At 49.9% G+C, this 25,082-nt stretch overlaps 1 protein-coding gene across 1 annotated transcript; it reads left to right on the top strand.

Moving 5' to 3' along the window:
• The first annotated feature begins 16,621 nt into the window (after positions 1 to 16,621).
• LOC113606358 (60S ribosomal protein L10-like) lies at positions 16,622 to 17,395 on the top strand. The gene has a single exon (XM_027080468.1). The coding sequence runs from the start codon at positions 16,739 to 16,741 to the stop codon at positions 17,381 to 17,383; it is 645 nt and encodes a 214-aa protein (XP_026936269.1). The 5' UTR covers positions 16,622 to 16,738; the 3' UTR covers positions 17,384 to 17,395.
• The last annotated feature ends 7,687 nt before the right edge of the window (positions 17,396 to 25,082 follow it).

Here is a 25,082-nt window from a genome sequence, read left to right as displayed (position 1 = left end):
GTGGCATTACTTAGCCCGTTTACCAAACTCCATGCCAAATAACTTCGGGCTGTTTACAAAAATCAGTATTTTCCACAAAGGACAAAAATTTGTCACCCTCAGACATGTTCGAAAGAATGCGCCAGAGGCTCTAGGAACAATTCCAAAAGAAGAGTTAAAAACAAAAATTTTTTTTTGGAATGATGGGACGTATAATTTAAATAAGTGTATCACCTGCCAAGGTGACTACTCACTACTCAGGACAGGACCCCACCCATTTAAATATGTTTATTTAAAAATCAGTCACATTACTGGATGGTGAAACCATGTGTTAATTTTCTAATAAGGATGACGACATATCCACGGTTCTCGTTACTGTACTGTCTTCTGTCTCATCATCAGTGTTACGAATAGGTGGGTTCTAATTCTTTCTTACAGGTAAAACAGGCATGGGTTTTTCATATCTTCCTTTCTGTCCCAGGAGGAAGGGAATTCTCTAGTCCTCCCGTAATACAAATCCCTTACAGTTGTGTGTGTGTGTGTGTGTGTGTGTGTGTGTGTGTGTAATGTTTTAACTGCCGCAAAGCACTTTGACCTACTTGATCTCATTCTCTGCTCACAATAGCCCGACAGGAACACCCAGCATTAAGGTCACTCCCAGAGCAGGAGGAAACTGAGGGAAGAAAGGTCTGAGTGATGTACTACGCACAGCCTCCCTCAGCCTGGCTACTTGCAGAGCCAGAACTAAGAAATCCCCCCTTTTGACTCTGAACTCAGGGCTCTTTCTGATATGCCGAAAAGCGGTAGTTCCCCGAGTGCCCAAGTGTATGAAGATCAAATTTAAGGAACAAACAGTTAAGTTTATTTGTTTATTTGTTGGGTGGTTGCTTGGTCTGTTTTCCCAGCCCCTTTCGGGCTAACTGCCACCTCAAAGTTTACCAGCTTTTAGGCTGATTCTACTAAGATGTTCTCTGATGGAGTTCAGGCTCTGGTTTGTAAAATGTTCCAGGTGGTTGATGTAGAAATAAGAAAAGAGGACCCACGCTTCTGGCAATATTTACATGGTGGCGGAAGCCCCAGATGTTCCCTTAACGTGCGTTCCATATGAAAAGGCAACTTCTTTTGTTATGAAATGCAGTGGTGCCCCTACCAGAATAAGCCTCTCATGGGGAAAGTTTTGTATGAAATGCAGCATGTGGAATTGCATTGTCAGTGGGTTTTGTTGCTGTTGTTATTAAAGGAGAACATGATTTTAATTACTGGTCGTGTTTTTCTCAGCCTCCGAGAAAGATCCGTGAGCTGGTGTTGACAAGCTGTGACCTCACTCAGCTTCTCTAAAGTCAAAAGCCTGTGTCTGAAAGACACACACCAGCTCTCGTAGAAACCCTTACACCTTGCTTACTGCATCGGACGCATTTATGGGCAGTCTATTTATATAACACTCAACACAAGGCTTTGGTTGGAAATCTGAAGCTCTTTCTGGGAAACTCAAAACATCCTAGCTCAATCTCTCACCTTTCTTTTCCCTTACAGCTTTTCAAGGTGAGGATGACTTTATATGTTTTATTGCCTGTAAATGGGCTGCCCCTTGCCAGTAACAAGTAAAGGTCCTCTAACATAAGCTCTGTTTCTCCAAAGAAGTTTAAGTGTGCAAAATCTCAGCTGATTCCTCTAAATTAACATCCTCTGCCCCCAGTCCAGCTGCTGCATTTTTTTTTTTTTTCCCTCGGAACATGGAGTAGCAGGAACCACGATCCTGGCTAGCTGGCTAGCCGGGCATCATCACATGTCATGGCCTATAGACCTAGCATTTGCCTCAGTATAAATGCCAGGACGTGTTGACCATCGTGCAGTAAGGGCTCACCCAGGGGCACTGAGAAACAGTCCACGTTGCCTTTGTCAGACTATGACAGCCTGGCTATCCCTGGAGCAAATAATGTCATCGACGTATCTGTCTCCAAACTCCTGTGTCAGCTGCTAAGGAAAAGGAGGGCTAGCTCAGGGCAGGACTCAGGGAAAGGAACCCACTGCTGAATCAGAATCACAATCAGAGGTCCGGAAAATGAGCGCCGGCCCCAGAGGTCCTTCTCTCGCTTCAGCTGCTGCCTGTACCCTGGCCATGTACCGTGGGAGGGTCATGCCAGACCCACACACAAGAAGATAGAGAGGAGATAAAAGCAAGAGGCAGCATCTCTTTTGTGGCAAGCAGTTTTGTACTGTGATTCCTTTCCCTTTTTCTGCTAACACACAGAATGGTAATAGGAAAAAGTCCCTCAAGCAGCAAGTTGAGGTCATCTGCTTTTCCGGTTAAACCACACGAAGCACATCAGATTGTTTGCTAGTCGTTTCGTTTCCCAGAGAGGGTGCAGAGTACGGGAACTTGGGGAGAACCCAGTTAACGTATCCGAGCCTTGCCTCTCCTATCTGTAAAATGGGAGTATCGATACCTAAGGATATGTCCTGAGGATTAAAGTATAGAACAAATGCACTCCATCTCAGCCCAAACAGGAGAGATTCAGTTTTCGATTATTTGAGGACGAAGCTACCAAACTTCTTTAAAAACCTTCTGAAGGTTTAGCAATATTGTGCTGGTCAGAACGTCGTCCCAGGTATTTCCTGAGCTCTCCCTTCTATGGTTGAAACATCTCTCTTCTAGAGAACCATATTCAATATCCTATGATAAACCATAATGGAAAAGAATATATGTAAAAAAAGAATGTATATATATGTATAACTGAATCACTTTGCTGTATAGCAGTAACTAACACAACATCGTAAATCAACTGCGCTTCAATAAAAGGAAAAAAGAAAGAAAGAAAGAAGAGAACAAAAAAAAATCTCTTCTCTCTCCTGTGCTCAGATTCACTCACAGACGCTGATGTCTCTCTTCCCCAACAGGGTCTGTTGATAACAACAGTGAGAAAAATACATGCATATTGGATGTTGTCCCCCAAATCTGAACTCTGAAGTAGGGCGGGGTTTATTCATTTTCAACAGCACCAGGAGTGTCAGGTAAGGAATCAGCTCAACCAGAGGGCAGAGGTTCAAGTGGAGATGTCAGCACAGTGCATTCAGAGCATGGGCTCTGTCTTCTAATCTGTAAAGTGGGTGCAATAATCTCAGAGTATTTGGGGGGAGTTATATAAAATGACAGAGCAGGCTTTTAGTCTGTGTCACCATGTTTCCTTCAGTCAAAAGTATTTGCTTGGGCTTCCCTGGTGGCGCAGTGGTTGAGAGTCCACCTGCCGATGCAGGGGACGCAGGTTCGTGCCCCGGTCCTGGAAGATCCCACGTGCCGCGGAGCGGCTGGGCCCGTGAGCCATGGCCTCTGGGCCTGCGCGTCCGGAGCCTGTGCTCCGCAACGGGAGAGGCCACAACAGTGAGAGGCCCGCGTACCACAAAAAAAAAAAAAAAAAAAAGTATTTGCTTGTCCAACTGATAAAGCAACAGCTGCGTCATCAAGGTCATGGGGATGAGGGAATGCCTCAGCCCACACACCATGCTCTGTGCACACCCCCTCCCTACAGCCTCCATTGGACACCCCTTGCCCTAGGGGTGGGTGCATTTAGTGTGGGGGGGAGCACAGGCTATGGGTGGGTCCCTTGGCCTCACCCTGTGAGTAGGGACTGCAGCAGAAGAGCGTCAGAGCAGGACCTTCTAAAGCACAGGTCGGGGGCAAGGGGGCTTTTCTTGCCTGGAGCTAGGGCAGTACTGGCTGGGAGGGTGTAATGAGATACCATCTAAATTGCCCCATTTTACAGACATGGGGCCTAAACTAGACCTCAAAAACCTCCAACTCCCCAGGCCCTTGAACTGGGTCCCCCCGGGGAAACCTATGAATGCTCGGCCGAAACACGGCGTAGAAGTCATCCCTTAGCCAGTCCCGGGCCGGGGACTTCCACGCCTCTGGCAGAAGCATCGCCGTCCTTCCCAAGGCCACCCTGGGCAAGAGATCAAAGAGTGCTCTGTGCGACAGCAGACACACCGCGCGCTGCGGCCCAACCTCAGTTCTTCCCTTACCCTGGATTTCTGCTCAGGGCCTGAGGGGAAGCAAAGGAAGTGACCCCAAGTTAAACCCAGCTCCAAGGGGACATGGGGTTCCGTGGGACCACCTCAGGCAGGATGTGAGGCCCTTCATGCAAAGCCTCACCCACCACCCCCCATCCCAGTCTTGGTCCCAGTGAACTGTACCTGTCCCCTCCCTCACCCACTGCACCAGAATGTGGCCCCGAGACAAGGGACACAGCCAACTTCCCTGGTACCTTCAGCATCGAAGCAGGTGATTTAAATCAGTAGAGGCACCACCTGCTGCTCCCAGATTGTTTTCCCGCGTTTCTGAGGGCTGCCAGCTGGACTTGCAGCCCTCCAGAACAGGAGGGTCATGTGCGGTGACTAGAGGGACTCATGGCTCAGCCCCGCATGTCAGAAGCAGGGTCCCAGATCGCGCTACATGCTCTAACTTGGCACTGCCAGACACTACCACATTATGAGTTGTTAAGTGACTTGAACTAGCTGAAGGGTGTGCACGGGGTGGGGTGATTGGGACACACCGTCACACTCTGCACATCGATCAAGTGGCCTGCTCACAGCCGGCAAGCAGGATGGCAGGGTTTGCCTGCGTGGGCCAGGAGAAACTAGAACTTGAGCCCTCGCCCTTCTCAGCAGCAGCTCCTTCGTGGCTGCCCACGCCTATCAGACATGAGCTGGGGCCGCAAAGAGCAGCAGCGAGAGGCAGGCAGGGGTGGGATCAAATCCCAGCTTTGCTGCTTCACGCCTCTACCATGAGAATCCTGGCAAAACCCACCTGAACTCTCAGAGCTTCATTTCTGTTATCTGAAAAATGGAGCTAATTATGCCCACACGTCACGGAGTTGCCGAGAGGGCTCAGTATGATGGTAACATGTAAAGCGCCTGACAGAGTGCCTTGCCCACATAGGTGTCAGATAATGTAGCGTTTGCTGCTAGGTGTTGGGGATTGAAGGTGGTCAATGATTTTGTTATATAAATATGGAGATTTAAAAAAAATACAAAGTTGTGTATGCTAAGTTTTAAATGTACTCTACTGATCACTGCTTCAGGAATCTAGAGTTTTGAACGTGGCTGTTTAATAAAAATATAATGCAAGCCACAGATGTAATTTTAAACTTTCTAGTAGCCACATTAGAAAAAAAAGTGAAATTGATTTTCACGATAGAGTTTATTGAACCCACCATATCCAAAATATTTCAACACGTAATCAACGTACGGATTATTACAGACATATCTTACATTCTAATATATTGGACTAAGTCTTCAAAATCCAGTGTATGTTTTTACATTTGCAGCGATCTCAACTCAGATGCTAAGTTTTCATTGAGGACATCTGGCCTGTATTTAGACTTCATACAATTTACAGTTGAAAAAATAGTCACAAAACCAAATTGTTCCCAACAGACGTAAACATTTCCCAGTACCTGAGCCGAATTTTTTTTCAGTCTTTACATTTAAATTAATTAAAATTTAAATAAAATTTAAAATTAAGTTCCTCGGTGTCACGAGCCACATTTGAAGTGTTCAGAAGCTACTTGGAGCTAGTGGCTGTTTCCTGGGCCAAACCATGGGAGGTGCACGGAAGCCTGGAATGATTGTTTGCAGAGAAAGGAAGGGCATTGCAGGCAGGTGCCCGGCATGTGCCCAGGACACCGTGGGAGCCGTCGGTTTGATCAGAATCAGCCAGGTTAGGTGGACGAGGCATGGTGGTGTCAGGTCACAATGCTGAGATTTTATTCCGTCGCTGAGTAGAAAGCACAGTAACACTCTCGAGCAGGGGGCGGGCGCCACGTGCAGTTTTAGTCTGATGCACCTGGCGCTGGTGCCCGTGAGGGGACGAGAGGGAGGGGGCCCAAGCCAGGAAGAGCAGCTTGGAGGTGGCTGCAGTAATTCAGGTGTGTAGGGACAGTACCTGGCTGGCGTGAGAGCGAACAGAACCGTCCGGAGACTCCTCAGAGGCAGCCTCCACAGGACTTGGAAAGCCACGAGCCTCTATAGTGTGAGGGCAAGGACAGAGGCAGACATGCTAGGAGGCTTGGGGACCGCGTGCCCGCTTGGGAGACTGGCTTGACCCTGAGAGGTTTAAGGAACCAGGGTTCTTCTGCCCGTCAGAAAGCAACTGCCCGAGACAGATGCCTGAGCCCGGGCCCACGAGACTGTTCTTTTTTTTTTTATGGTTTGTTTTTTTTTATGCAAATATATAATTTATAGCATCCACTCCACCCTCTGAATCACACGGTGACCCTGGACTTTGCCCAGAGTCTCTGAGATTGTGAAAGACACTCCTTAATTCTAGGGAACTCCTTGAGGTGCTGGGTCCAGGCTGGAGCTGAATTAAAGACTTCAGAAGTTGGAGGAAAAGTTGAGGCTGCAACGGCTCCCTGGCTAGTTTTTCACCCCCCTCACACCCTCCCTGGGAAAGCATGACTTGTTTTTTTGGGTTTTTTTACATCTTTATTGGAGTATAATTGCTTTACAATGGTGTGTTAGTTTCTGCTTTATAACAAAGTGAATCAGTTATACATATACATATGTTCCCATCTCTTCCCTCTTGCGTCTCCCTCCCTCCCACCCTCCCTACCCCACCCATCCATGCGGTCACAGAGCACCGAGCTGATCTCCCTGTGCTATGCGGCTGCTTCCCACTAGCTATCTACCTTACGTTTGGTAGTGTATATATGTCCATGCCTCTCTCTCACTTTGTCACAGCTTACCCTTCCCCCCCCCCATATCCTCACGTCCATTCTCTAGTAGGTCTGTGTCTTTATTCCTGTCTTACCCCTAGGTTCTTCATGATATTTTTTTTCTTAAATTCCATATATATGTGTTAGCATACGGTATTTGTCTTTCTCTTTCTGACTTACTTCACTCTGTGTGACAGACTCTAGGTCCATCCACCTCATTACAAATAGCTCAATTTCGTTTCTTTTTATGGCTGAGTAATATTCCATTGTATATACGTGCCACATCTTCTTTATCCATTCATCCGATGATGGACACTTAGGTTGTTTCCATCTCCGGGCTATTGTACGTAGAGCTGCAATGAACATTTTGGTACATGACTCTTTTTGAATTATGGTTTTCTCAGGGTATATGCCCAGTAGTGGGATTGCTGGGTCATATGGTAGTTCTATTTGTAGTTTTTTGTTTGTTTGTTTTTGTTTTTGTTTTTGCGGTACGCGGGCCTCTCACTGTTGTGGCCTCTCCCGTTGCGGAGCACAGGCTCCGGACGCGCAGGCTCAGCGGCCATGGCTCACGGGCCCAGCCGCTCCACGGCATGTGGGATCCTCCCGGACCGGGGCACGAACCCGCGTCCCCTGCATCGGCAGGCGGACTCTCAACCACTGCGCCACCAGGGAAGCCCTATTTGTAGTTTTTAAGGAACCTCCATACTGTTCTGCATAGTGGCTGTACCAATTCACTTTCCCACCAGCAGTGCAAGAGTGTTCCCTTTTCTCCACACCCTCTCCAGCATTTATTGTTTCTAGATTTTTTGATGATGGCCATTCTGACTGGTGTGAGATGATATCTCATTGTAGTTTTGATTTGCATTTCTCTAATGATTAATGATGTCGAGCATTCTTTCATGTGTTTGTTGGCAGTCTGTATATCTTCTTTGGAGAAATGTCTATTTAGGTCTTCTGCCCATTTTTGGATTGGGTTGTTTGGTTTTTTGTTACTGAGCTGCATTAGCTGCTTATAAATTTTGGAGATTAACCCTTTGTCAGTTGCTTCATTTGCAAATATTTTCTCCCATTCTGAGGGTTATCTTTTGGTCTTGTTTATGATTTCCTTTGCTGTGCCAAAGCTTTGAAGTTTCATTAGGTCCCATTTGTTTATTTTTGTTTTTATTTCCATTTCTCTAGGAGGTGGGTCAAAAAGGATCTTGCTGTGATTTATGTCATAGAGTGTTCTGCCTATGTTTTCCTCTAAGAGTTTGATAGTTTCTGGCCTTACATTTAGGTCTTTAATCCATTTTGAGCTTATTTTTGTGTATGGTGTTAGTATGCAGAAAATTATAAGACATTGATGAAAGAAATTAAAGATGATACAAACAGATGGAGAGTTATACCATGTTCTTGGATTGGAAGAATCAACATCGTGAAAATGACTCTACTACCCAAAGCAATCTACAGATTCAATGCAACCCCTATCAAACTACCACTGGCGTTTTTCACAGAACTAGAACAAAAAATTTCACAATTTGTATGGAAACGCAAAAGACCCCGAATAGCCAAAGCAATCTTGAGAACGAAAAATGGAGCTGGAGGAATCAGGCTCCCTGACTTCAACTATACTACAAAGCTACAGTAATCAAGACAGTATGGTACTGGCACAAAAACAGAAAGATAGGTCAGTGGAACAGGATAGAAAGCCCAGAGATAAACCCACGCACATATGGTCACCTTATCTTTGAAAGCATGACTTCTAACGTGACTTGAGGCTTTGCTATGTTGTAAGGGAAAGGACAGCTCCCCGACCTAACCACGCCCCCTCCACGCCCCCTCCAAGCCCTCCTCCACACTCCGCTCCCCCCACCTCCACGCCCCACCCCCACCCCGGGCTCCTCTAATCCTCCTGTGGCCTGAGTCACTGTGATGTCCAGTCTCCTCCTGCGATGGTCCAGGTCAAAAGCAAGCCTGTGGCTGCTGGCACACAGGGAGGGACTGACCTATAGAGGGTGAAGCCAGCCTAGCACTGCCTGGTCTGGACACGTGGGGAGCGTCTGCATGGGCCGGGCACTGTGCCGCGTGTTGTGGGGTACGAAGGGGAGGGCGTTTACGGGAAGGTTGCAGTGGGCGAGGCCAAGTGGCCAACTAGCCATCACAGTGCTAAGTGGGGAACAGGGACAGCTGATGTGTTAGAGCACATCTACCAGCCTGGGAGCTCGGCTGGGGCCTCGGAAAGCAGGTGAATGGGATCTGAATTGTTTTGAAAGAAGGGAAAGGGAAGAGGGAGAACGGGAAGGTGGGCGTTCTGAGCTTTTCTTATTGTCCTGATGAATGAACCTAACTGGAGGGGTTGCAGGTAGTTCTGTGCGGGACACAAAGGGGACACGTACGTGACCGTCATGGCCCCAGTGTGTGCAGAGCGGTCCTCTTCCCCAGGCGCGTCCAAGCAGCTATGCACTCACGGGCTGGTTGGGGCTGGGCAGGCAGTTCCTCCAGGCACTGGCTGGGCACCAGATGTGGGTTCTTCTAGGTCAGGCGGCTCGAGGATGCAGTTTGTATAAACTGCAGGCATGGCCCGAGCACTATGTAAACATAGACTATCTCCCACTCCAACGTTTCCTTTGGGGAGGTCCCTCTCCAGCTGGGATGCTCGATTCCAACTTTCTTATCAACTTGCGCTTCCTACCCTGATATAAGGAAGCTATTAAAGTCTGGTTCCTGGTATTGCCTTGACCCCCCCAGGCCATGCTTGCATTGAAGTGAATGCCCCCCCTTAGAGGAAAACATTCTTCACCTTTGAGAATTCTTTAGCCTCAAATGTCCCACATCAAACAAGCCTGCAAGCATTTTGAAAATGTTTCTCCAAAGCCTTATGCCCTTAACGTTTACTTTCTACTCCAGCTAGTTTATGCCTATTTACTTGGCTTTTGCGACTCTCCTTGGCAAAAGGCAGCCCAGGCTGCCTCTCTCACCCTATTTCTGGAGTTTTTTCCTTCCCAATGTTAGTCTCCTTTTTACTATCCCTTAAATAAATCCCGTTCACCTCTTTTAAAATTTTCCTCCTACTTCCCCTGTCTCCCCTTTGCCCTTCTGATTATCAAAGTCCTACCCTCCCCTCTGTCCAAGTGCCACAGAAACAAGGAATTTGAGGAAAAAGAAGTGGCGACGGACACCCCGCAAGATCTAGCTGTAAAACCTCCACGCATTGCCTAAGCCCTCTTACCTTCATTTTTCTCCCTCTCATCTGAACTCCTATGGAAGTTATAGTCTCTGCCACACAATTTAGGACGTGGTGGTGGTCAGCCTCCAATGCGTCTCTACTCCAGGTGTTCACACCCTTGTGTAGCCCCTCCCAAAATGAACAGGGTCGACCCCCATAGCTAGTAGGTTATTGTGGCTCAATAAAAAACAATAAGAGACACTGTGGCTTCTGCCTCTCTTGGATTATTTTGCAGGCAAGGATCCAGCTGCCATATTGTGAGGACTCAAGCAGCCCCACGCAGGGGTCCACGTGGGAAAGAACTGAGGCCACTGCCAACGGCCAGCACCAACTTGCCAGCCTCGTGAGTGAGCCATCCGGGAAGCAGATCCTAGTCAAGCCCCAGGTAATGGCTTGTCTGCAGCCTCTTGAGAGATCCTGAGTTAGGACCAGGCAGCTGTAAGTGGCTGCCGAACTCCTGACCCACAGAGACTAATAATAAGTGAGATAATAAATGTTTCTTGTTGCATTAAGCTGCTAAGTTCTGGAGTGATTTGTTATACAGACATAGAAAACTAATACAGGACGTAAAAATAAAAATGATAGTAATCATAATAGTAATAGCAATTAATATTACTGAGTGTTTCATAAATGCCAGGCACTGCTTAGCACTTTATATATAATATCTCACTTAACAGTATAGTCAATCATAATCATCACCACCACAGTTAACACGGGTTAAGTGCTGCACGCATATTCTATTCAGTCAATGAAGTGGGTACGGTGATTAGTATCGTTCCCGTCTTACTTTTAAAGAACTTGAGACACAGAGAGGTTGAGTCACGTGTCCAGGGCGCACACAGCTTGGATGTGGCAGAGCTGGGACTGGAACCCAGTCTGGCTCTAAAGCCTGCACCCCCAACCCCTCTTCCCTACACCGTTTGTGCTGGTCTGTGTGAGTCTTGGTTCTCTGATACAAGCTGACTCTTTTTTTGGTGACTGTGCCTTTTGCCTTTGATTCCCCACCACAGTGTGCAGATAATAAGGCTCAATAAATGCTTAAGGATCTATGGGATTCCCACTCAGCGCTCAGTCATTCAACCAGTCGGGGTGGCACTTACCACTTGTAAATACGGCAACGAACTTATCACATGTAAATACGGTAACGTCCTTATCACATGTAAATACGGTAAAGCTTTTTCCAGGCGGGAGCACAACTGCTGTCACACCGAGAGACCAAGACGAGGGCTCTGTATGGCCCGTGTGGGGATGTGACCTGAGGCCACTCATGTTCCTCGACCCTCCACGCTTCTGTTCCACCCATCGGGGTACTTTGCCCCGACTGTGGCCCTGGGAACATGGAAAGCATCTTGCATTTACCTGTCAGACGCTGGCTTGGAGAAGCTCTGACAGCCAACAGGTCACTTGAAAGCGCAGTTGCTCATGTCCCACATCAACATCCGCCCCCTCCGGCCCCGCCTTGGGTCTGGGAGTCCGAGAGGTGAGAGCTTGGGAGAAAAGAGGCTGTGGGTCTCCTGCAAAACTGTGGGATCCTTTGTTATCACACGGCTACTGCCAGGGGCTGCTGGCAGGAGCCTGATAGAACAGGGGGCTGGAAACCCTCCCCCGAGTAAAGGTCCTCTGTGTCCTGTTGCTCCAACGTGGACCTGACAGATGACTCAACTGCTTCACAAATTCATTTTACCAAACACCTGGGAGCTCCTCCTAGGAGCAGAGCCCCAGACCAGAAAGATGAATACGACAGGGTCCCTGCTTCCCGAGTGCTAACAGCGAGCGACGAGTACTGACTGAATATATAATTCAGACCTCTTTCAAGGCCCGGGGGGGAGGGGCGATGGGGAGATGGTGGGGGGATGGGGGATGGGGAATTGGGATTGGGAGGAGGCCAGTTGCCAGGCCCCAGTTTTCACATGAGAGCATCATGCTCAGGCCTGCTTAAATGTTAACCTGCTGGCCTGCCCAGCCTCTTGCCTCTGGAAGCAAGATGCCAGGCTGGATGGAAAGAGCTGTTTCTACATCTGTTCCAAGGGCTTCCTGGAAACACAGAAGAAAGGAAAAGAAAGCCCAGGCCCTTGAGCCCCAGCCTGCTTCTCTCCAGGGAGCTATGAGTCACCCTTGGGAAATAGTGTGACGAGCCCACCAGAGCATCCTGAACCTTTACCTGATGGTCTTGACCGTGGCATCGCCTCCCCAGCTGTCTGACCTTCCCAGGGCTGCTGCTGTAACAAAGTACCAACACTGGCTGACTTCAAACAATGGAAATGCACTGTCTCCATTCTGGGGGCTCCGCGTCCTAATTCAAGTGCGGCCAGGGCCACGCCCTCTCTGACGGCTCTAGGGGAGGATCCTTCTTTGCTTCTTCCGGCATCTGGTGTTTGCCAGCACCCTGGGCACCCTTTGCTTGTACACGCATCACTCCGCTCCCATGGCCATCGTCTTCCTTCCGTCCAAATTTCCCCTTTTTATAAAGACGCCAGTCATATTGGGTTAGGGTCCATCTGACCTCATTTTAATTTGATTTTCTCTGTACAGACCGTGTTTCCTAATAAGGTCACATTCTCAAGTAGTGGGTGTCAGGACTTGGGCATATCTTTTTTTTTTTTTTTTTAATATGCTCAATGTGATTCTTTTTCAAAAAATTAATTAATTTTATTTATTTTTGGCTATGTTAGGTGTTCGTTGCTGCGCACGAGCTTTTTTTTTCTTCTCTAGTTGCGGCGAGCAGGGGCTAGCTACTCTTCGTTGCAGTGCACAGGCTTCTCACTGCAGTGGCTTCTCTCGTTGGGAGCACGGGTTCTAGGCGCGCAGGCTTCAGTAGTTGTGGCACGTGGGCTCAGTAGTTGTGGCGCACGGGCTTAGTTGCTCCGCGGCATGTGGGATCTTCCTGGACCAGCGCTTGAACCCGTGTCCCCTGCGTTGGCAGGCGGATTCTTAACCACTGTGCCACCAGGGAAGCCCTTGGGCATAACTTCTTTGGGGACACAATTGGACTCATATCACTGGTCTCACCAGGCTATTCTTGGCAAGCCCAGTAGCCAAGGGAGAAGGGGACAGGGAGACAGGGACAGAGACAGAGAGACAGGATGGAGCAGGGTCAAGAAGGAGATAGCAGGAAACAGACCCAAGTGCACACACATGACCTATATGGGAATAGAATCTAAAAGAGAGTGGGTATATATGTACAGGCATAGCTGATTCACTGTGCTGTAGAGCAGAAACTGACGCAACATTGTAAATCAACTCTACTCCAATAAAAATTAATTTAAAAGAAAAAGAGCACACACAGCTGGAGGTGGTGGCCTTGAACAGGAGAAATGGCCCCTTACCCTCTGGCAGAATCCTCCAGCCGCGTTGCCTACAGAAACAGTGGTGGAGGTCTGGTCGGGCACTGGGGAAGAGCGCTAGCGTGGGGAAGGGTGGCAGAGGGATCCGCCAAGTTCAAGGGGGAACATGTAGTTTGAGGACTCAAGTGAGCTTGCAGCCTCGGCGACAAGGCTGACGGGTGTCACAGCCGGGCTTTCCTCAGCTTCCCTTATGCTCTTGCATGTAGGTTTCCGCTCGCCTGGGGGATGTGCAGGCACGTCTGTGGGCGGCAGGGCCCACGAGGCTCTGAGAAGTCAGTTCACCTGCTGACCTGGGGCCCTGTGAAGGAGGTGGGTAGCGTGGCCGCCGGGGCCCGGTGTCCCGAGGGGCTGGGCGGGGCGTGCCCTGGCCTTTCCGGGCCTGGAGAGGGGAGCGAGGGAGGGAGAGCCGGAGGGCCCGGAAGCCGGCTCGCAGGGCCAGAAGCTGGAATCCAGTATTTGGAGGCTGCACATTTCTGGGTGAGGACAAGGTCCAGGGTGTGGCTCTGGGGGGTGGGGGGTGGCCGGAACGAAGGGGCAGCAGGGGTCCTTGGGGGTCTGTGAGGTGGAGAAGTGCGATGGGTCACCCAGGGGCCTGAGCACAAGAGGCTGGACACAGGGAAGACACCTGGCGGCCATGCCTGGTACCTGCGTGGCTGGAAAGAGGCGGAGCTGGGTGGCGCGCGCCCCCGAGGAGAGGGGCCTGTACGTCTGAGCGCGGGCGTGTCCGGCGGAGCTAGGAGGGGCCTCTGGGCCGGGCTGGGCCGGGCAGGTGGGGAGCCCCTAGGAAGTGGCCCCTCGAGGGCTGCTGCCTTTCAGTGTGGAGTTCTGGGGGGCGGAAGCCAGTTTGTTTAAGGAAGGGGGTCCCATGGGGGCGCGGGTGGAGAGTGTGCGATGCCGAGGCAGGATGAGGGGTCTCGGGAAGCTGTCCCAGAGGGGCCAGGGTTCCCCGGAAGCTGTGTGTCACATGCAGGCACGAGCCAGCCCCAGCGAAGAGGAAGGAAGCGTGGCTCCGACCGGGGCGCAGGGGGCTTCGGGCCCGCAGCAACGGTCAAAGATGTGGACGTGCGGGCGGGGATTCAGGCCGAGGAGGAGCAAACCAGTTCAGCTAGGCAACTGGTTCGACGAGTGCCCAGGACAAAGCCGGCCGCCTGAAATGACCAAAGAACAGTGTGTTCGGGAGGGTGAGGGAGCACCAATGGCTGGAAAACTAGCGCAGATCCCGGGCCGGCCACGAGGGGGCGACAGCTTCCTCCCGGAGGTACGGGATGCTAGCAGTCACCGCGGAAGATAACTTCTGAGTTTGGATCGAAAAAGAGAAAAAAGTTTGGTGTCTGCAGGGCAGCCTTGGCGTTGATCCTGGAAAAGCTGCCTACCCAAGAAGAGAAAGGAGACCAAAGGGTAGGACTGCTGCTTCCAAGGTCAAGGTGCTCACTACTGTCACTGGGGAAAGAGAGAGAAGGGGTGGAGAGGCGGGGAGAAGAGGGCAGGAACGGGAGGAGAGAGAGAAGCCGTGCTGAGATCCACACGGGGAGCAAAGAGAAGTAAGGGCGAGGGAGGCGGGGGCTGGAACTCCGCGTCTAAAGAAAGAAAGTGAAACTGGTGGATGTGGAACGGAATCCTCGTAGGTGCCTCTGCTTTCATTTCCTTCGCTCTCCTGCATCAGTCAGCTTCCTGAGCCCTTCCAGAGGGGCTCTTCCCAGGAAAGTCAGAGCCCGAAGGCAGCCGGGTGGGAACTGGAAAATCCCTGACTTGGGAAAGTCACAGTTGGAAGGACGTGGAAATAACACTTTTCTTTCTGATAGGGGCTAAGTTGGAGAGCTGAGCTTCGTCTGAGGGTCAAACGGGCCCGCGGAAGCCACAGCGAGACAGGATCTCCCACCTGGTCCAGGGCAGGGCTCCTCAGGGTGGGCAACGCAAAAGAGATGCCGCCTGGATGGGAAGGCGCGGTGTGGGGGGGGGCCGGGGAGCAGCAGCCCGGAGGGGAGAGGAGCCTTCTCCGTTCAGCTGCGCCTTGCCTCCTGCATCTTTATTCCACAGACATTTACACCACACTTCACGGGGCGGGGGGGGGGGGGGGGGGGGGCGTTGCAATGCAGTATAGCAGTTAGGCTGTGGACTTTGGTGCTGCACTGCTAGGCCGGAATCCTACCTCTGCTACTTCCTAGTTCTGTGCCAGGCCTCACGGGGCCTCTAGGTTCTCCCCTGAACGGTGGGCAGGGTATCCAGTTGACATGAAGATTGTCTTTAAAAAACACACCAGTGCCGGGCTCACGATCGCTTGGCCCTATGAGTTTTGTTGTCATTATCATCATCTGGAAGGTTTCCGGGGGGGGGTTCCGGCACTCCAGGAACAGAAAGGCCCTGTGCCACCTCATGTAAAGTGATTGCAATGACATGTCCGTGCATCCAAGGACAGGCAGCAAAATCAATGGACAGCAGGGCCTATGAGAGCTGAAGAGACAGAAACGGAGACTCCTGGGCCCCGGGGTCCCTCATTTCTGTTCTCTGTGAGTCTGTCTGCATCTCCTTCTCTCACATATTGACTAAAAGCCTCCTGTACCCCAAGTGCTGGAAATAGCAATGTGGATAAGAGAATCAGGTCCCTGCCCTCATGGGGCTGAGGGTCCGGTTAGGAAGACAGACAGACGGTACCGAGAGACTCACATAATGATCAACCATGTTGGAGCACGTGCCAGATTTTCTTCCTTTTGAAGGCTGAATAATATTCCATTATATGCACGTATTACGTTTTATTGACCCATTCATCCACTGATGGACGTTTGGGTTGTTTCCACCTTTGGGCTACTGTGACTGACACTACTATGAAAGTTGGGTGTGGGGGCCTTGCCTGGTGGCGCAGTGGTTGAGAGTCTGCCTGCCAATGCAGGGGACACGGGTTCGAGCCCTGGTCTGGGAAGATCCCACATGCCGCGGAGTAACTGGCCTGTGAGCCACAACTACTGAGCCTGCGCGTCTGGAGCCTGTGCTCCGCAACAAGAGAGGCCGCGATAGTGAGAGGCCCGCGCGTCGCGCTGAAGAGTGGCCCCCGCTCGCCGCAACTAGAGAAAGCCCTCGCACAGAAACGAAGACCCAACGCAGCCATAAATAAATAAATAATAAAAATAAAGAAATTCCCTTAAAAAAAGAAAAAAAGAAAGTTGGGTGTGCAAATCCAACCTTTTCCAAGTGAAAAGAATTATAGTTGTGGAAAGTTGACCAAGAAGAGGCAGAGTTGAAGGACCTAACCCAGTCTGGGGAGGGAGTCAGGGAAGGTTTTCGGCTGAGGAAGTGACGTTTTGGCTGGAACCCCAAACATGAGAAGTGAGCCAGGTGAAAAAGTAAATGGAGCTCTTTCCCTTCGGCGCGGTGAGTAGGCGGCGGTCGTGGCTCGTGTGGTGCCCTTGCCATTTCTCTCCTCTAGTCCAAGGCCTGTCTTCGACTGCTCTTTCGATCTTGTATGTTTTGTTGCAGCCACTGAAGATCTTGCTGTCTCCATGGGCCGCCGCCCCGCCCGCTGTTACCGGTATTGCAAGAACAAGCCATACCCCAAGTCTCGCTTCTGCCGAGGTGTCCCTGATGCTGAGATCCGCATCTTTGACCTGGGGCGGAAGAAGGCAAAAGTGGATGCGTTCCCACTCTGTGGCCACGTGGTGTCGGATGAATGTGAGCAGCTCTCCTCTGAAGCCCAGGAGGCTGCCCGTATCTGTGCCAACAAGTACATGGTGAAAAGCTGCGGCAAAGATGGTTTTCACATCCGAGTGCGGCTCCACCCCTTCCACGTCATCCGCATCAACAAGATGTTGTCCTGTGCTGGAGCTGATAGGCTCCAGACGGGTATGCGTGGTGCCTTTGGAAAGCCCCAGGGCACAGTGGCCAGGGTCCACATTGGCCAGGTCATAATGTCCATCCGCACCAAGCTGCAGAACGAGGAGCATGTGATTGAGGCCCTCCGCAGGGCCAAGTTCAAGTTCCCTGGCCGCCAGAAGATCCACATCTCCAAGAAGTGGGGATTTACTAAGTTTAATGCAGATGAGTTTGAAAACATGGTGGCAGAAAAGCGGCTCATTCCGGATGGCTGTGGGGTCAAGTACATCCCTAATCGTGGCCCCCTGGACAAATGGCGGGCCCTGCACTCGTGAGAGCCTTGGCGCCCCCTCCCCACCTATGGCCACTAATAAACTCTACTTTCTTCAAAAAAAAAAAAAAAAAGTAAATGAAGAAGAGTTTTGGCCACATGTGACAGCCCTGGGACAGAAGGAGGCTTGGGTTGTTCTAGGAATGGAAAGGGGGCCGGTGTGGCAGGGGCATAGTGAAGAAGGGGGCGACGGGCGGGGTGCACCTGAGGGGTCTTGCAGCACTCATTACAGACGGGCTTTTTCCTAAGAGCCTGGTGGACAACAGAAGCCCTCGAAGCAGAAGAGTAAAATGTCCAGATATGGAGTTAAAACAAAAAATGGCTCCTGTCGCAGTGGGAGGAGTGAATTGGAGTTTGGCCAGGTAAGGGGTCAGGAGAGAGCACCACCCCCTTAGACAGCGTCATAGTTGCCCAGGCAAGCAGCGCTGGTGGCCCCAGTCCGCCCTTTTCCGTCCTACCTCCCCAGTCACTCACACTTCTTTTCCCAGATTAGCTATTATCAAAATTTTAAAAATTCACTTCTCTCTATTCCCAGATTTTCAGTAGTGAGCATATAGTTATAGTGGGAGAAAGAGACTTGTGAAAACAAAGGCGTCAATATGAAGGAGAATCCATCTGACTCCTGTATAAGGGAGGTAGAATGTGATTTCTTATGGGGGACAGAGGCTGGGACAGTATGGCCCTATTTGTCTTTGTTAGCGTCTAGCAAGTGTTTCTGGGAAATTTCCACCCTGGACTCACTGCAGGGACTCTACTCCTTAGGATGGTGGGGATGGAGGGAAACATTCCTTATTGGGGGGGATGAACTGGGGGTGAATAGGAGGTCTCACTTAGCTCAGATGATTCTGTGTGAAATTCCTGCAGTCCTGGCAGCCAGCCACCTCCCTCCATTCCTCCCCGCTTCCTCCTTCCCTCACTTGCTCACGCATCTCACCTGGAAGTTATGTGGATGCAGGGGGGAGAGAGGAGATCTCAAGCTGCAGGAATGAGACATCCTTTTACTTCCCAGCCGAGCTGATCAATTTAGATGGACAGGCGTGATCTAATCAATTGTCTTGTAAGGAAAGCAAGGTGTTCATCAAATTCGAATACATTTTCACCACACTGTTCTCCCTCTCACACGTTATCTTGGGCTCAAATTAAACAGTGTAGATTGGACAAATATTTGGATAAATACAGTCACTTATCTTGAAGACCCTTGAGATTGTACACTTCTTTCCTTTCTCCCCCACCTTGTCTCTCCCACTCATTACTCATATAATTTATGTAATTAATTTATATCCCAAGTCATTCCAAAAAGGAGTTGTTGTGGCTTACCAAGTGACAAAACCCAGATAATAAAACCGATGATATATGAACTCAAATAGGAAAACAGATTGGAGAAAAACATTAAAAACCAAAAGTTCATTGCAGTTACTCCAAGGGACCCTAATGCCAGATTTGAAGTGTTTTGCTGATCAGGGTGAAAAAGGAAACTGGATACACATCTCTCTTGATCAGAGAAAAGGATACATTGTGATTTTCTTTCTCTTAGCTTTTCTTGGTGCTAAACTTGGAAAGAAATTTCTCCTACAGTACCTGGTAGAGAGACAGAAGGGACACTATCTTGACAACTGTTTGGGGTCAAGTCAGAATTTTTTTCTAAAAGAAATTCATATGACTTATTCCAATAATGACTTTTGGTAATAGTCAAAATCCCTGACGCTGCAGATTTACCCAGAGATGCTGATTCGGTGTGGGCATTTGAAAGCACACTGGAGGAAGCTCAGACTGCCAAGAATTTTTGGAGGCAAAGGCTATTTTCTAATGTATTAGCCATTCTTTTATTTTGCATCTTTGAAAATGTAAACATTATGTCACCAGTGTTGTCCTCCAAATCATTATGATTTTTAATAGGATGTGATTTTGGGTAAATCCTGTGACATGCAACTATAGACCTATCTCCATGATTAAGGAAGAACTGGGGATTTGATCATTCAGACACGAGTCCACTTAAGCTAATGCTCATCCGAACGATGTATTCATTTATACCATGTCTCTTTTCACAGTTGGGCCAGTGGGGCATACAGGAGATGCGTAATATAAAACGGTCAGCTATAAATTAAAAATCAAGGCAAGGGAAACATTATTAACTATGGAGTCAAGACCAGGGTGAGTATAGGGTGAGGTTGGACAGAGTGCAGATATGATGGCAATACAATCCTACTGTTGCTACAGATTGGTTGCAAATTTGTTTTGGGCTTTGCGGGTCGGGCAGTGATAAAGTTCACTTTTCCCCTGTGGACCACAGACGTCTTGCTGAAACACAACTATACCGTATCTCCATCATTCTCCTCATCTGTAGCCCATCACCTCCACGAAAAACTAACTAGAGACAGTGCGATTTGCTCCTTGCCAACAAGGGCCCCCGGGGCCTTCACTTAGTTTGTGAGAGCTCTTGGGGTCTCTCTGTCTTGCTCTGTGCTGCTGTTCCGTTCTCACTTCTACCCCAGGCTTCCTTCCACTGCTCAGACTTTGTCCCCCCGCGCCCCCCGCCCCCGACTTTAGCTCACCTATGGCTTTGCCCCACCATGGGCCCGATTCCACCTCAGGGCTTCTTTGCAGATCTGGCCGCCTCTACTACTGGCTCACGTGGTTCCTCCAGGAGTGATAATCTGGTTGGTCCAGTTCATCATTTGACACTTGGCCATGTTACAGGTTGTTGGCCTTTCTATGGACTGGTGGCCTGGGTCAGGTGCTCCAGGGCCCCCGGTCTAGTTAGCCATGGGTCAAGTCACATGGTCGAAAATATGAGCCAGGGAGTGGGGGGAAGGGACGTGGAGGGACCTGTAGGTGAAACCATTTTCCTCGCAGCGACGTTCAAGTCCTGCAGGCGATCAAAGACCCGCCAGGTGGGCTGGCTCTGAACTCGGATTCGCCACTCCCTCTTCCATCTCCAGCCAGTTGTGGAACCTTTTCCCCATCTTATCAGTGAGGATACTGCACCCTCCTTGTGCTTCTTCTTTGGAGGGGGGGTTGGTTTTGGTTTTAAGATTACTGAGCTACTACAGATGATCTCACTTATAGGTGGAATCTAAAAAAGTGACACAAATGAACTTATTTAGAGAACAGAAACAGACTCACAGACACCGAAAACAAACTTGTGGTTACCAAAGGGGAAAGGGGTGGGGATAAATTAGTTCGGGATTAACAGATACACAAGACTATATATAAAATAGACAATCAACCAGGACCTACTGGATAGCACAGGGAACTCTACTTGATATTCTGTAATAACCTATATGGGAAAAGAATTTGAAAAAGAATGGCTATATGTATACGTATAACTGAATCACTTTGCTGTACACCTGAAACTAACACAACATTGTAAATCAACTATACTCCAACATAAAATGAAAAATTTAAAAAAAGCACTTAGAACCAGGACTGACAAGTGTCCTGATGAGGGAGACATTGTAGGGTGGGGGACACGAATATGACTGGGACTCGGGACACCTGGATTCTGATCCCAAATCCATTGCTGATCCACTGGGGGACGTCAGGCAAGGCACAGGTGACACAAAGTGATACAGGTGGCCACTCTAGATATCTAAAGTTCTTTTCTAGTTTACAGAGCCCTCTCACATCTGTTAAGTAACTTACACAGCATAAATATCCAATGACTAGATGATCTTAAAGTTCTAACTTTTCAATAAAATCCGATTCTCCAGTAAACACACACACACACACACACACACACACACACAAAATCTCATAATAGACAAATCACCATCTAACCTAATTGAGAAAAAAGAGAGAAAGCCCCAATCAACAAGATAAGAGAATGGGGAAACAATTACAGACACACATCAATTTAAAATGCTTCTGAAATTACTTTGCCCGTCCTGATGAATTTGGGAACCTGGATGAAATGGGCGGTTTCTCGCCCTCTGTCACGCACCATCGCGGCGGCCTCGCCAGGGAGGGCGCTGCATCTCATTGCTTTCTGGCAAGTCATTTCCCTGTGAATCAACCAGACCTCAGAGTCTGGTTTCTGAAACGCTTATACTAGCACTTTAACCCAGAGCTAAGATGTCAGAGTGGCGTGGCAGGAACTCGGCTCTTCCGCTGAGATGGGAACCAGATTATCAGAAGACTTGTTTGCTGACTGCCCCTCTGACGGCAACTGTCCACCCGCCCTCTTCTGACGTCAGCGTTATCTGCCGCGCTCGGGCGCCCAGCTCTACAACGAAAAACAGTCAAGTCCCTGGCCCTGAGAATCCTGCCTGTTAGACCTGGGAGGTCTCACCCTGTCGGAGACTGGTTAGCTCTAGTCCCTCCTTTACAGATGAATAAATTGAGGACGGGGAATGATGTAGTTGTCAAGTTGAGACTATTTTCATTCATTTTGTGCTCTTTCTATTACACTATCTTTAATGATACTAATATTAATAATAGTAACAACTGATATCTATTGATTTGTGTACTCCTTTACCTCCCCTTAACAACCCTGTTATGTAGGCGGTCATTGTGCCATTCCCATTTTACAGAAACTGAAGCACAGAGGGATTAAGTAACTTGCCCAAAGTCACACAGTTTGTTCATTAGTAAATAGCAGAGTTGAGATTTGATCCCACGTAATCTGACTCCAGAGTCTGTACTCTTACCTCCATTGACTACTCCAAGACTTCTTGTATTATTCTGAGATAATATAGGTCTCGGACTATGGGTATAAAGAAGACGCTAGGAATGGTCATTTTTAAGAATCCCAAGAGACATAAGAGAAACTATGGTTTATTTGACATTCACCGTGTGTCAGTCACGGTTCTGTTTTTTTTTAATTTAATTTTTATTTTATATTGGAGTATAGTTGATTTACAACGTTGGGTTAGTTTCAGGTGTACAGCAAAGTGATTCCGTTATACAGATACATATATCCATTCTTTTTCAGGTTCTTTTCCCATATAGGTTATTATAGAATATTGAGTACAGTTCCCTGTGCTATCCAGTGGGTCCTTGTTGATCATCTCTTTTGTTAATATGTATAGCAGTGTGTATATGTTAATCCCAACCTCCTAATTTATCCCCACCCCTTTCCCTTTGGTAACCGTAAGTTTGTTTTCTGTGTCTGTGAGTCTGTTTCTGTTTTGTAAATAAGTTCATTTGTATCACTTTTTTTAGATTCCACCTATAAGTGAGATCATATGATATTGTCTAAGTGCTTTTTACATGTATTAGCTCAGTAATGTTAAACCCAAATCAACCCCCCCCACACACACACAAAGAAAAAGCACAGGGAGTGTGCACCATCCTCATTGACAAGATGGGGAAAAGATTCCGTAACTGGCTTGAAACCGCACAGCCAGTGGAAATTCCGGGTTCGGAGCCAGCCCATCTGAGGAGCCGGGGCAGCATTCCTCCCCGCCAACCACACTCCACTGCCGGTTAGCCCGGTTACTCATTCCGTCCTCATAGTACCTGACACACAGGTGTCCCTTCCAACCCACTCACTTGCTTTTCTCCCGTGAGAAGAGGAGACCGATGCTCTTACGCAGTTTGCTAAGGCCCATGCAGGGAGCTGGTGGCAGCCCAGCCAGGGGGCCAAGGCCCGTGATGCACTGTTTTCGCTCCCCGGGCTTTGGTGCTGCGGTCCAAGCTCACCCCATGCCGCAGAGCCTCCCACGCGGGTCCCGGGCGCGCGCGGCTCACCTGCGGCTCCGCGGGCCGCGGCGGAGCCTGACACCGCCCCCTGGCGGCGGGTGGGCGCCGGCGCAGAGCACGCCCGGCCCGCGGCGCGGCGCGCTGATTCGCCGGCGCGGATTCGGGCAGCTTCCCGGGGGCGCCGCAGGCCGCACCACCCGGCCCTCGCACGGGGACGCCGGCGCGCTCTCCGGGGGCTTCCTCTTCCCTCCGGTGGTGTGCAGGTTCTGCGTCCGCCAGGGTCCAGGATGACAATCCGACACCAAGGTCAGCAGTACAGGCCGAGGATGGCATTTCTGCGGAAGCTGAGCACGGCCCCATCACCTGGGCCCGGGAGGGGTGCGGGGACCAACTCCGGGAAGTGCCGGCGGCGATGTGGGCAGGGGTGGGGGGCAGCCCTTGTGGTCTTAATAACCACAGGATCTCAGTTTCCAGGCTGCCTCTTGGTCCATGTAGGGCGGTGAGGAGCCCGTTACCAGAAGCTTCCTCCCCACTGGGGCCGCACTGTCCTGGGGGTGTTCTGCCCTCCACGCTCGTGTTCCCAGAGGCTCCCCGTAACCCCAGTGACCCACGGAGGCGGGGGGAAGCCTGCACACCTGCACAGGAATGCACGGGGTATTGCCCTTCTTTCTTTCCCCGGCTCCCTTTCCAACCCCTACGGCCACTTCCGGGTGTCAGTCCTCCCACTGACACTACAGCGATAAATTTGACAATTATCCCCATTTTACAGGTAAGGAAACTGAGGCGAGTAAGGACCAGCACTGGAAGAACGGTCGGTGTGATACAGTGAAGCTGGTCTCACTACAATGCTAGGAACATAAAGTACAGAGTCTAGTGGGCAGGGCCTTCGGATTCTACTCCAGGAGCCGGGGAGGCCCAGCAGACCCTTGAATCTAAGACTGAAGGATGCTGCATCGGGGCTTCTGCTGGGCCCAGAAGAGGCGGAAGGAGACCCAGGCAGCGGGAGCAGCGTGCGTCAGAGCAGAGGTGTGTGCGAGTCTGGTGTGTTTAACGCAAGTTGTTCCTTGTTGCTGAGATTTTTATACACGGGGAGTGTGAGGTCAGACAGGCAGGGAAAGATACATGGTAAAAATCTCCTGTGCCTTTCAAAGGTGGTCTGATTTTTCCCAAAAGAAGCCACGGAGGAATTTGAAGCAGGCAAGCAATGTCAGATTCAAGTTCAAAGGACCACTCGGCTGTGAGCCAGAGGAATGGATGGGGTCACTTTTCCCTGAGCTTAGAGAGTTTGCTCAGGGTCCTCCGGTGTCCACTCCAAGTCCAGCTGCTTAGGAAATGACAGGCTTGTGACAGGGCTGGGGGGAATGGTGCTGGTCAGAAGGGCCCTTCTTTCTCCTGTGGCTCCCAGGCTGCCCTCTCGGGCCCAGTGCCACCCCTACGTGGTCGTGACCACCAGCCCCACGTCTGATTTCTTTTTGCACAGCCTGGTGATAGGCGCCCACCACGGAGGGTCCTGGGCTTGTTTCAATTGTGGCAGAAAGAGGTGGGGCATCCAAAGCCAGGAGCTTCACCTGGTGGAGTAGCTGATGACACACAGTGTCCGAAGAATGTGGCCTCCGGCACCTTCAGGGCTCTGTTCCCGGCCCAGGCTGTCATTTCCTGTGTCCCGGCAGCCCTGACCATCTAGGGGGAGGTGGGAAAAAACTTGCTGCAGCCCTCCGAAAAGCTTTCCTCTTGACTTAGGGAAACAGGTGGTCCTCGGCGAGGACTGCAAGGAATAGGGGTCATAATGAGGCTTTGGGGCTGATTTATGTATTTACTTATTGAAGTGCAGGTGATTTATAATGTTGTGTTAGTTTCAGGTGTACAGAACAGTGATACATACATATAATATATATGTGTATATATATACACATGTGGCCTTTCTCCGAGCCCCCCATCATCTCTGTGTTCTGTGTGCATCCCTCCTGCGGGTCTACTTTTCATCAGACACAGGGAAGACCCCCTGGCCCTTTCCCAACACACACACACACACACACACACACACACACACACACACACACACA

Source organism: Aethalodelphis obliquidens, unplaced genomic scaffold (assembly GCF_003676395.1).
Source record: "Aethalodelphis obliquidens isolate GAN/ISIS:26980383/991018 unplaced genomic scaffold, ASM367639v1 scaffold44, whole genome shotgun sequence".
Taxonomy (NCBI): Eukaryota; Metazoa; Chordata; class Mammalia; order Artiodactyla; family Delphinidae; genus Aethalodelphis; species Aethalodelphis obliquidens.
This window is presented reverse-complemented; position numbering and strand designations above follow the sequence as displayed.

Excerpts from the sequence above, each read along its gene's own strand:
- LOC113606358 (XM_027080468.1), top strand. The coding sequence starts at position 16,739 with ATGGGCCGCCGCCCCGCCCGCTGTTACCGGTATTGCAAGAACAAGCCA.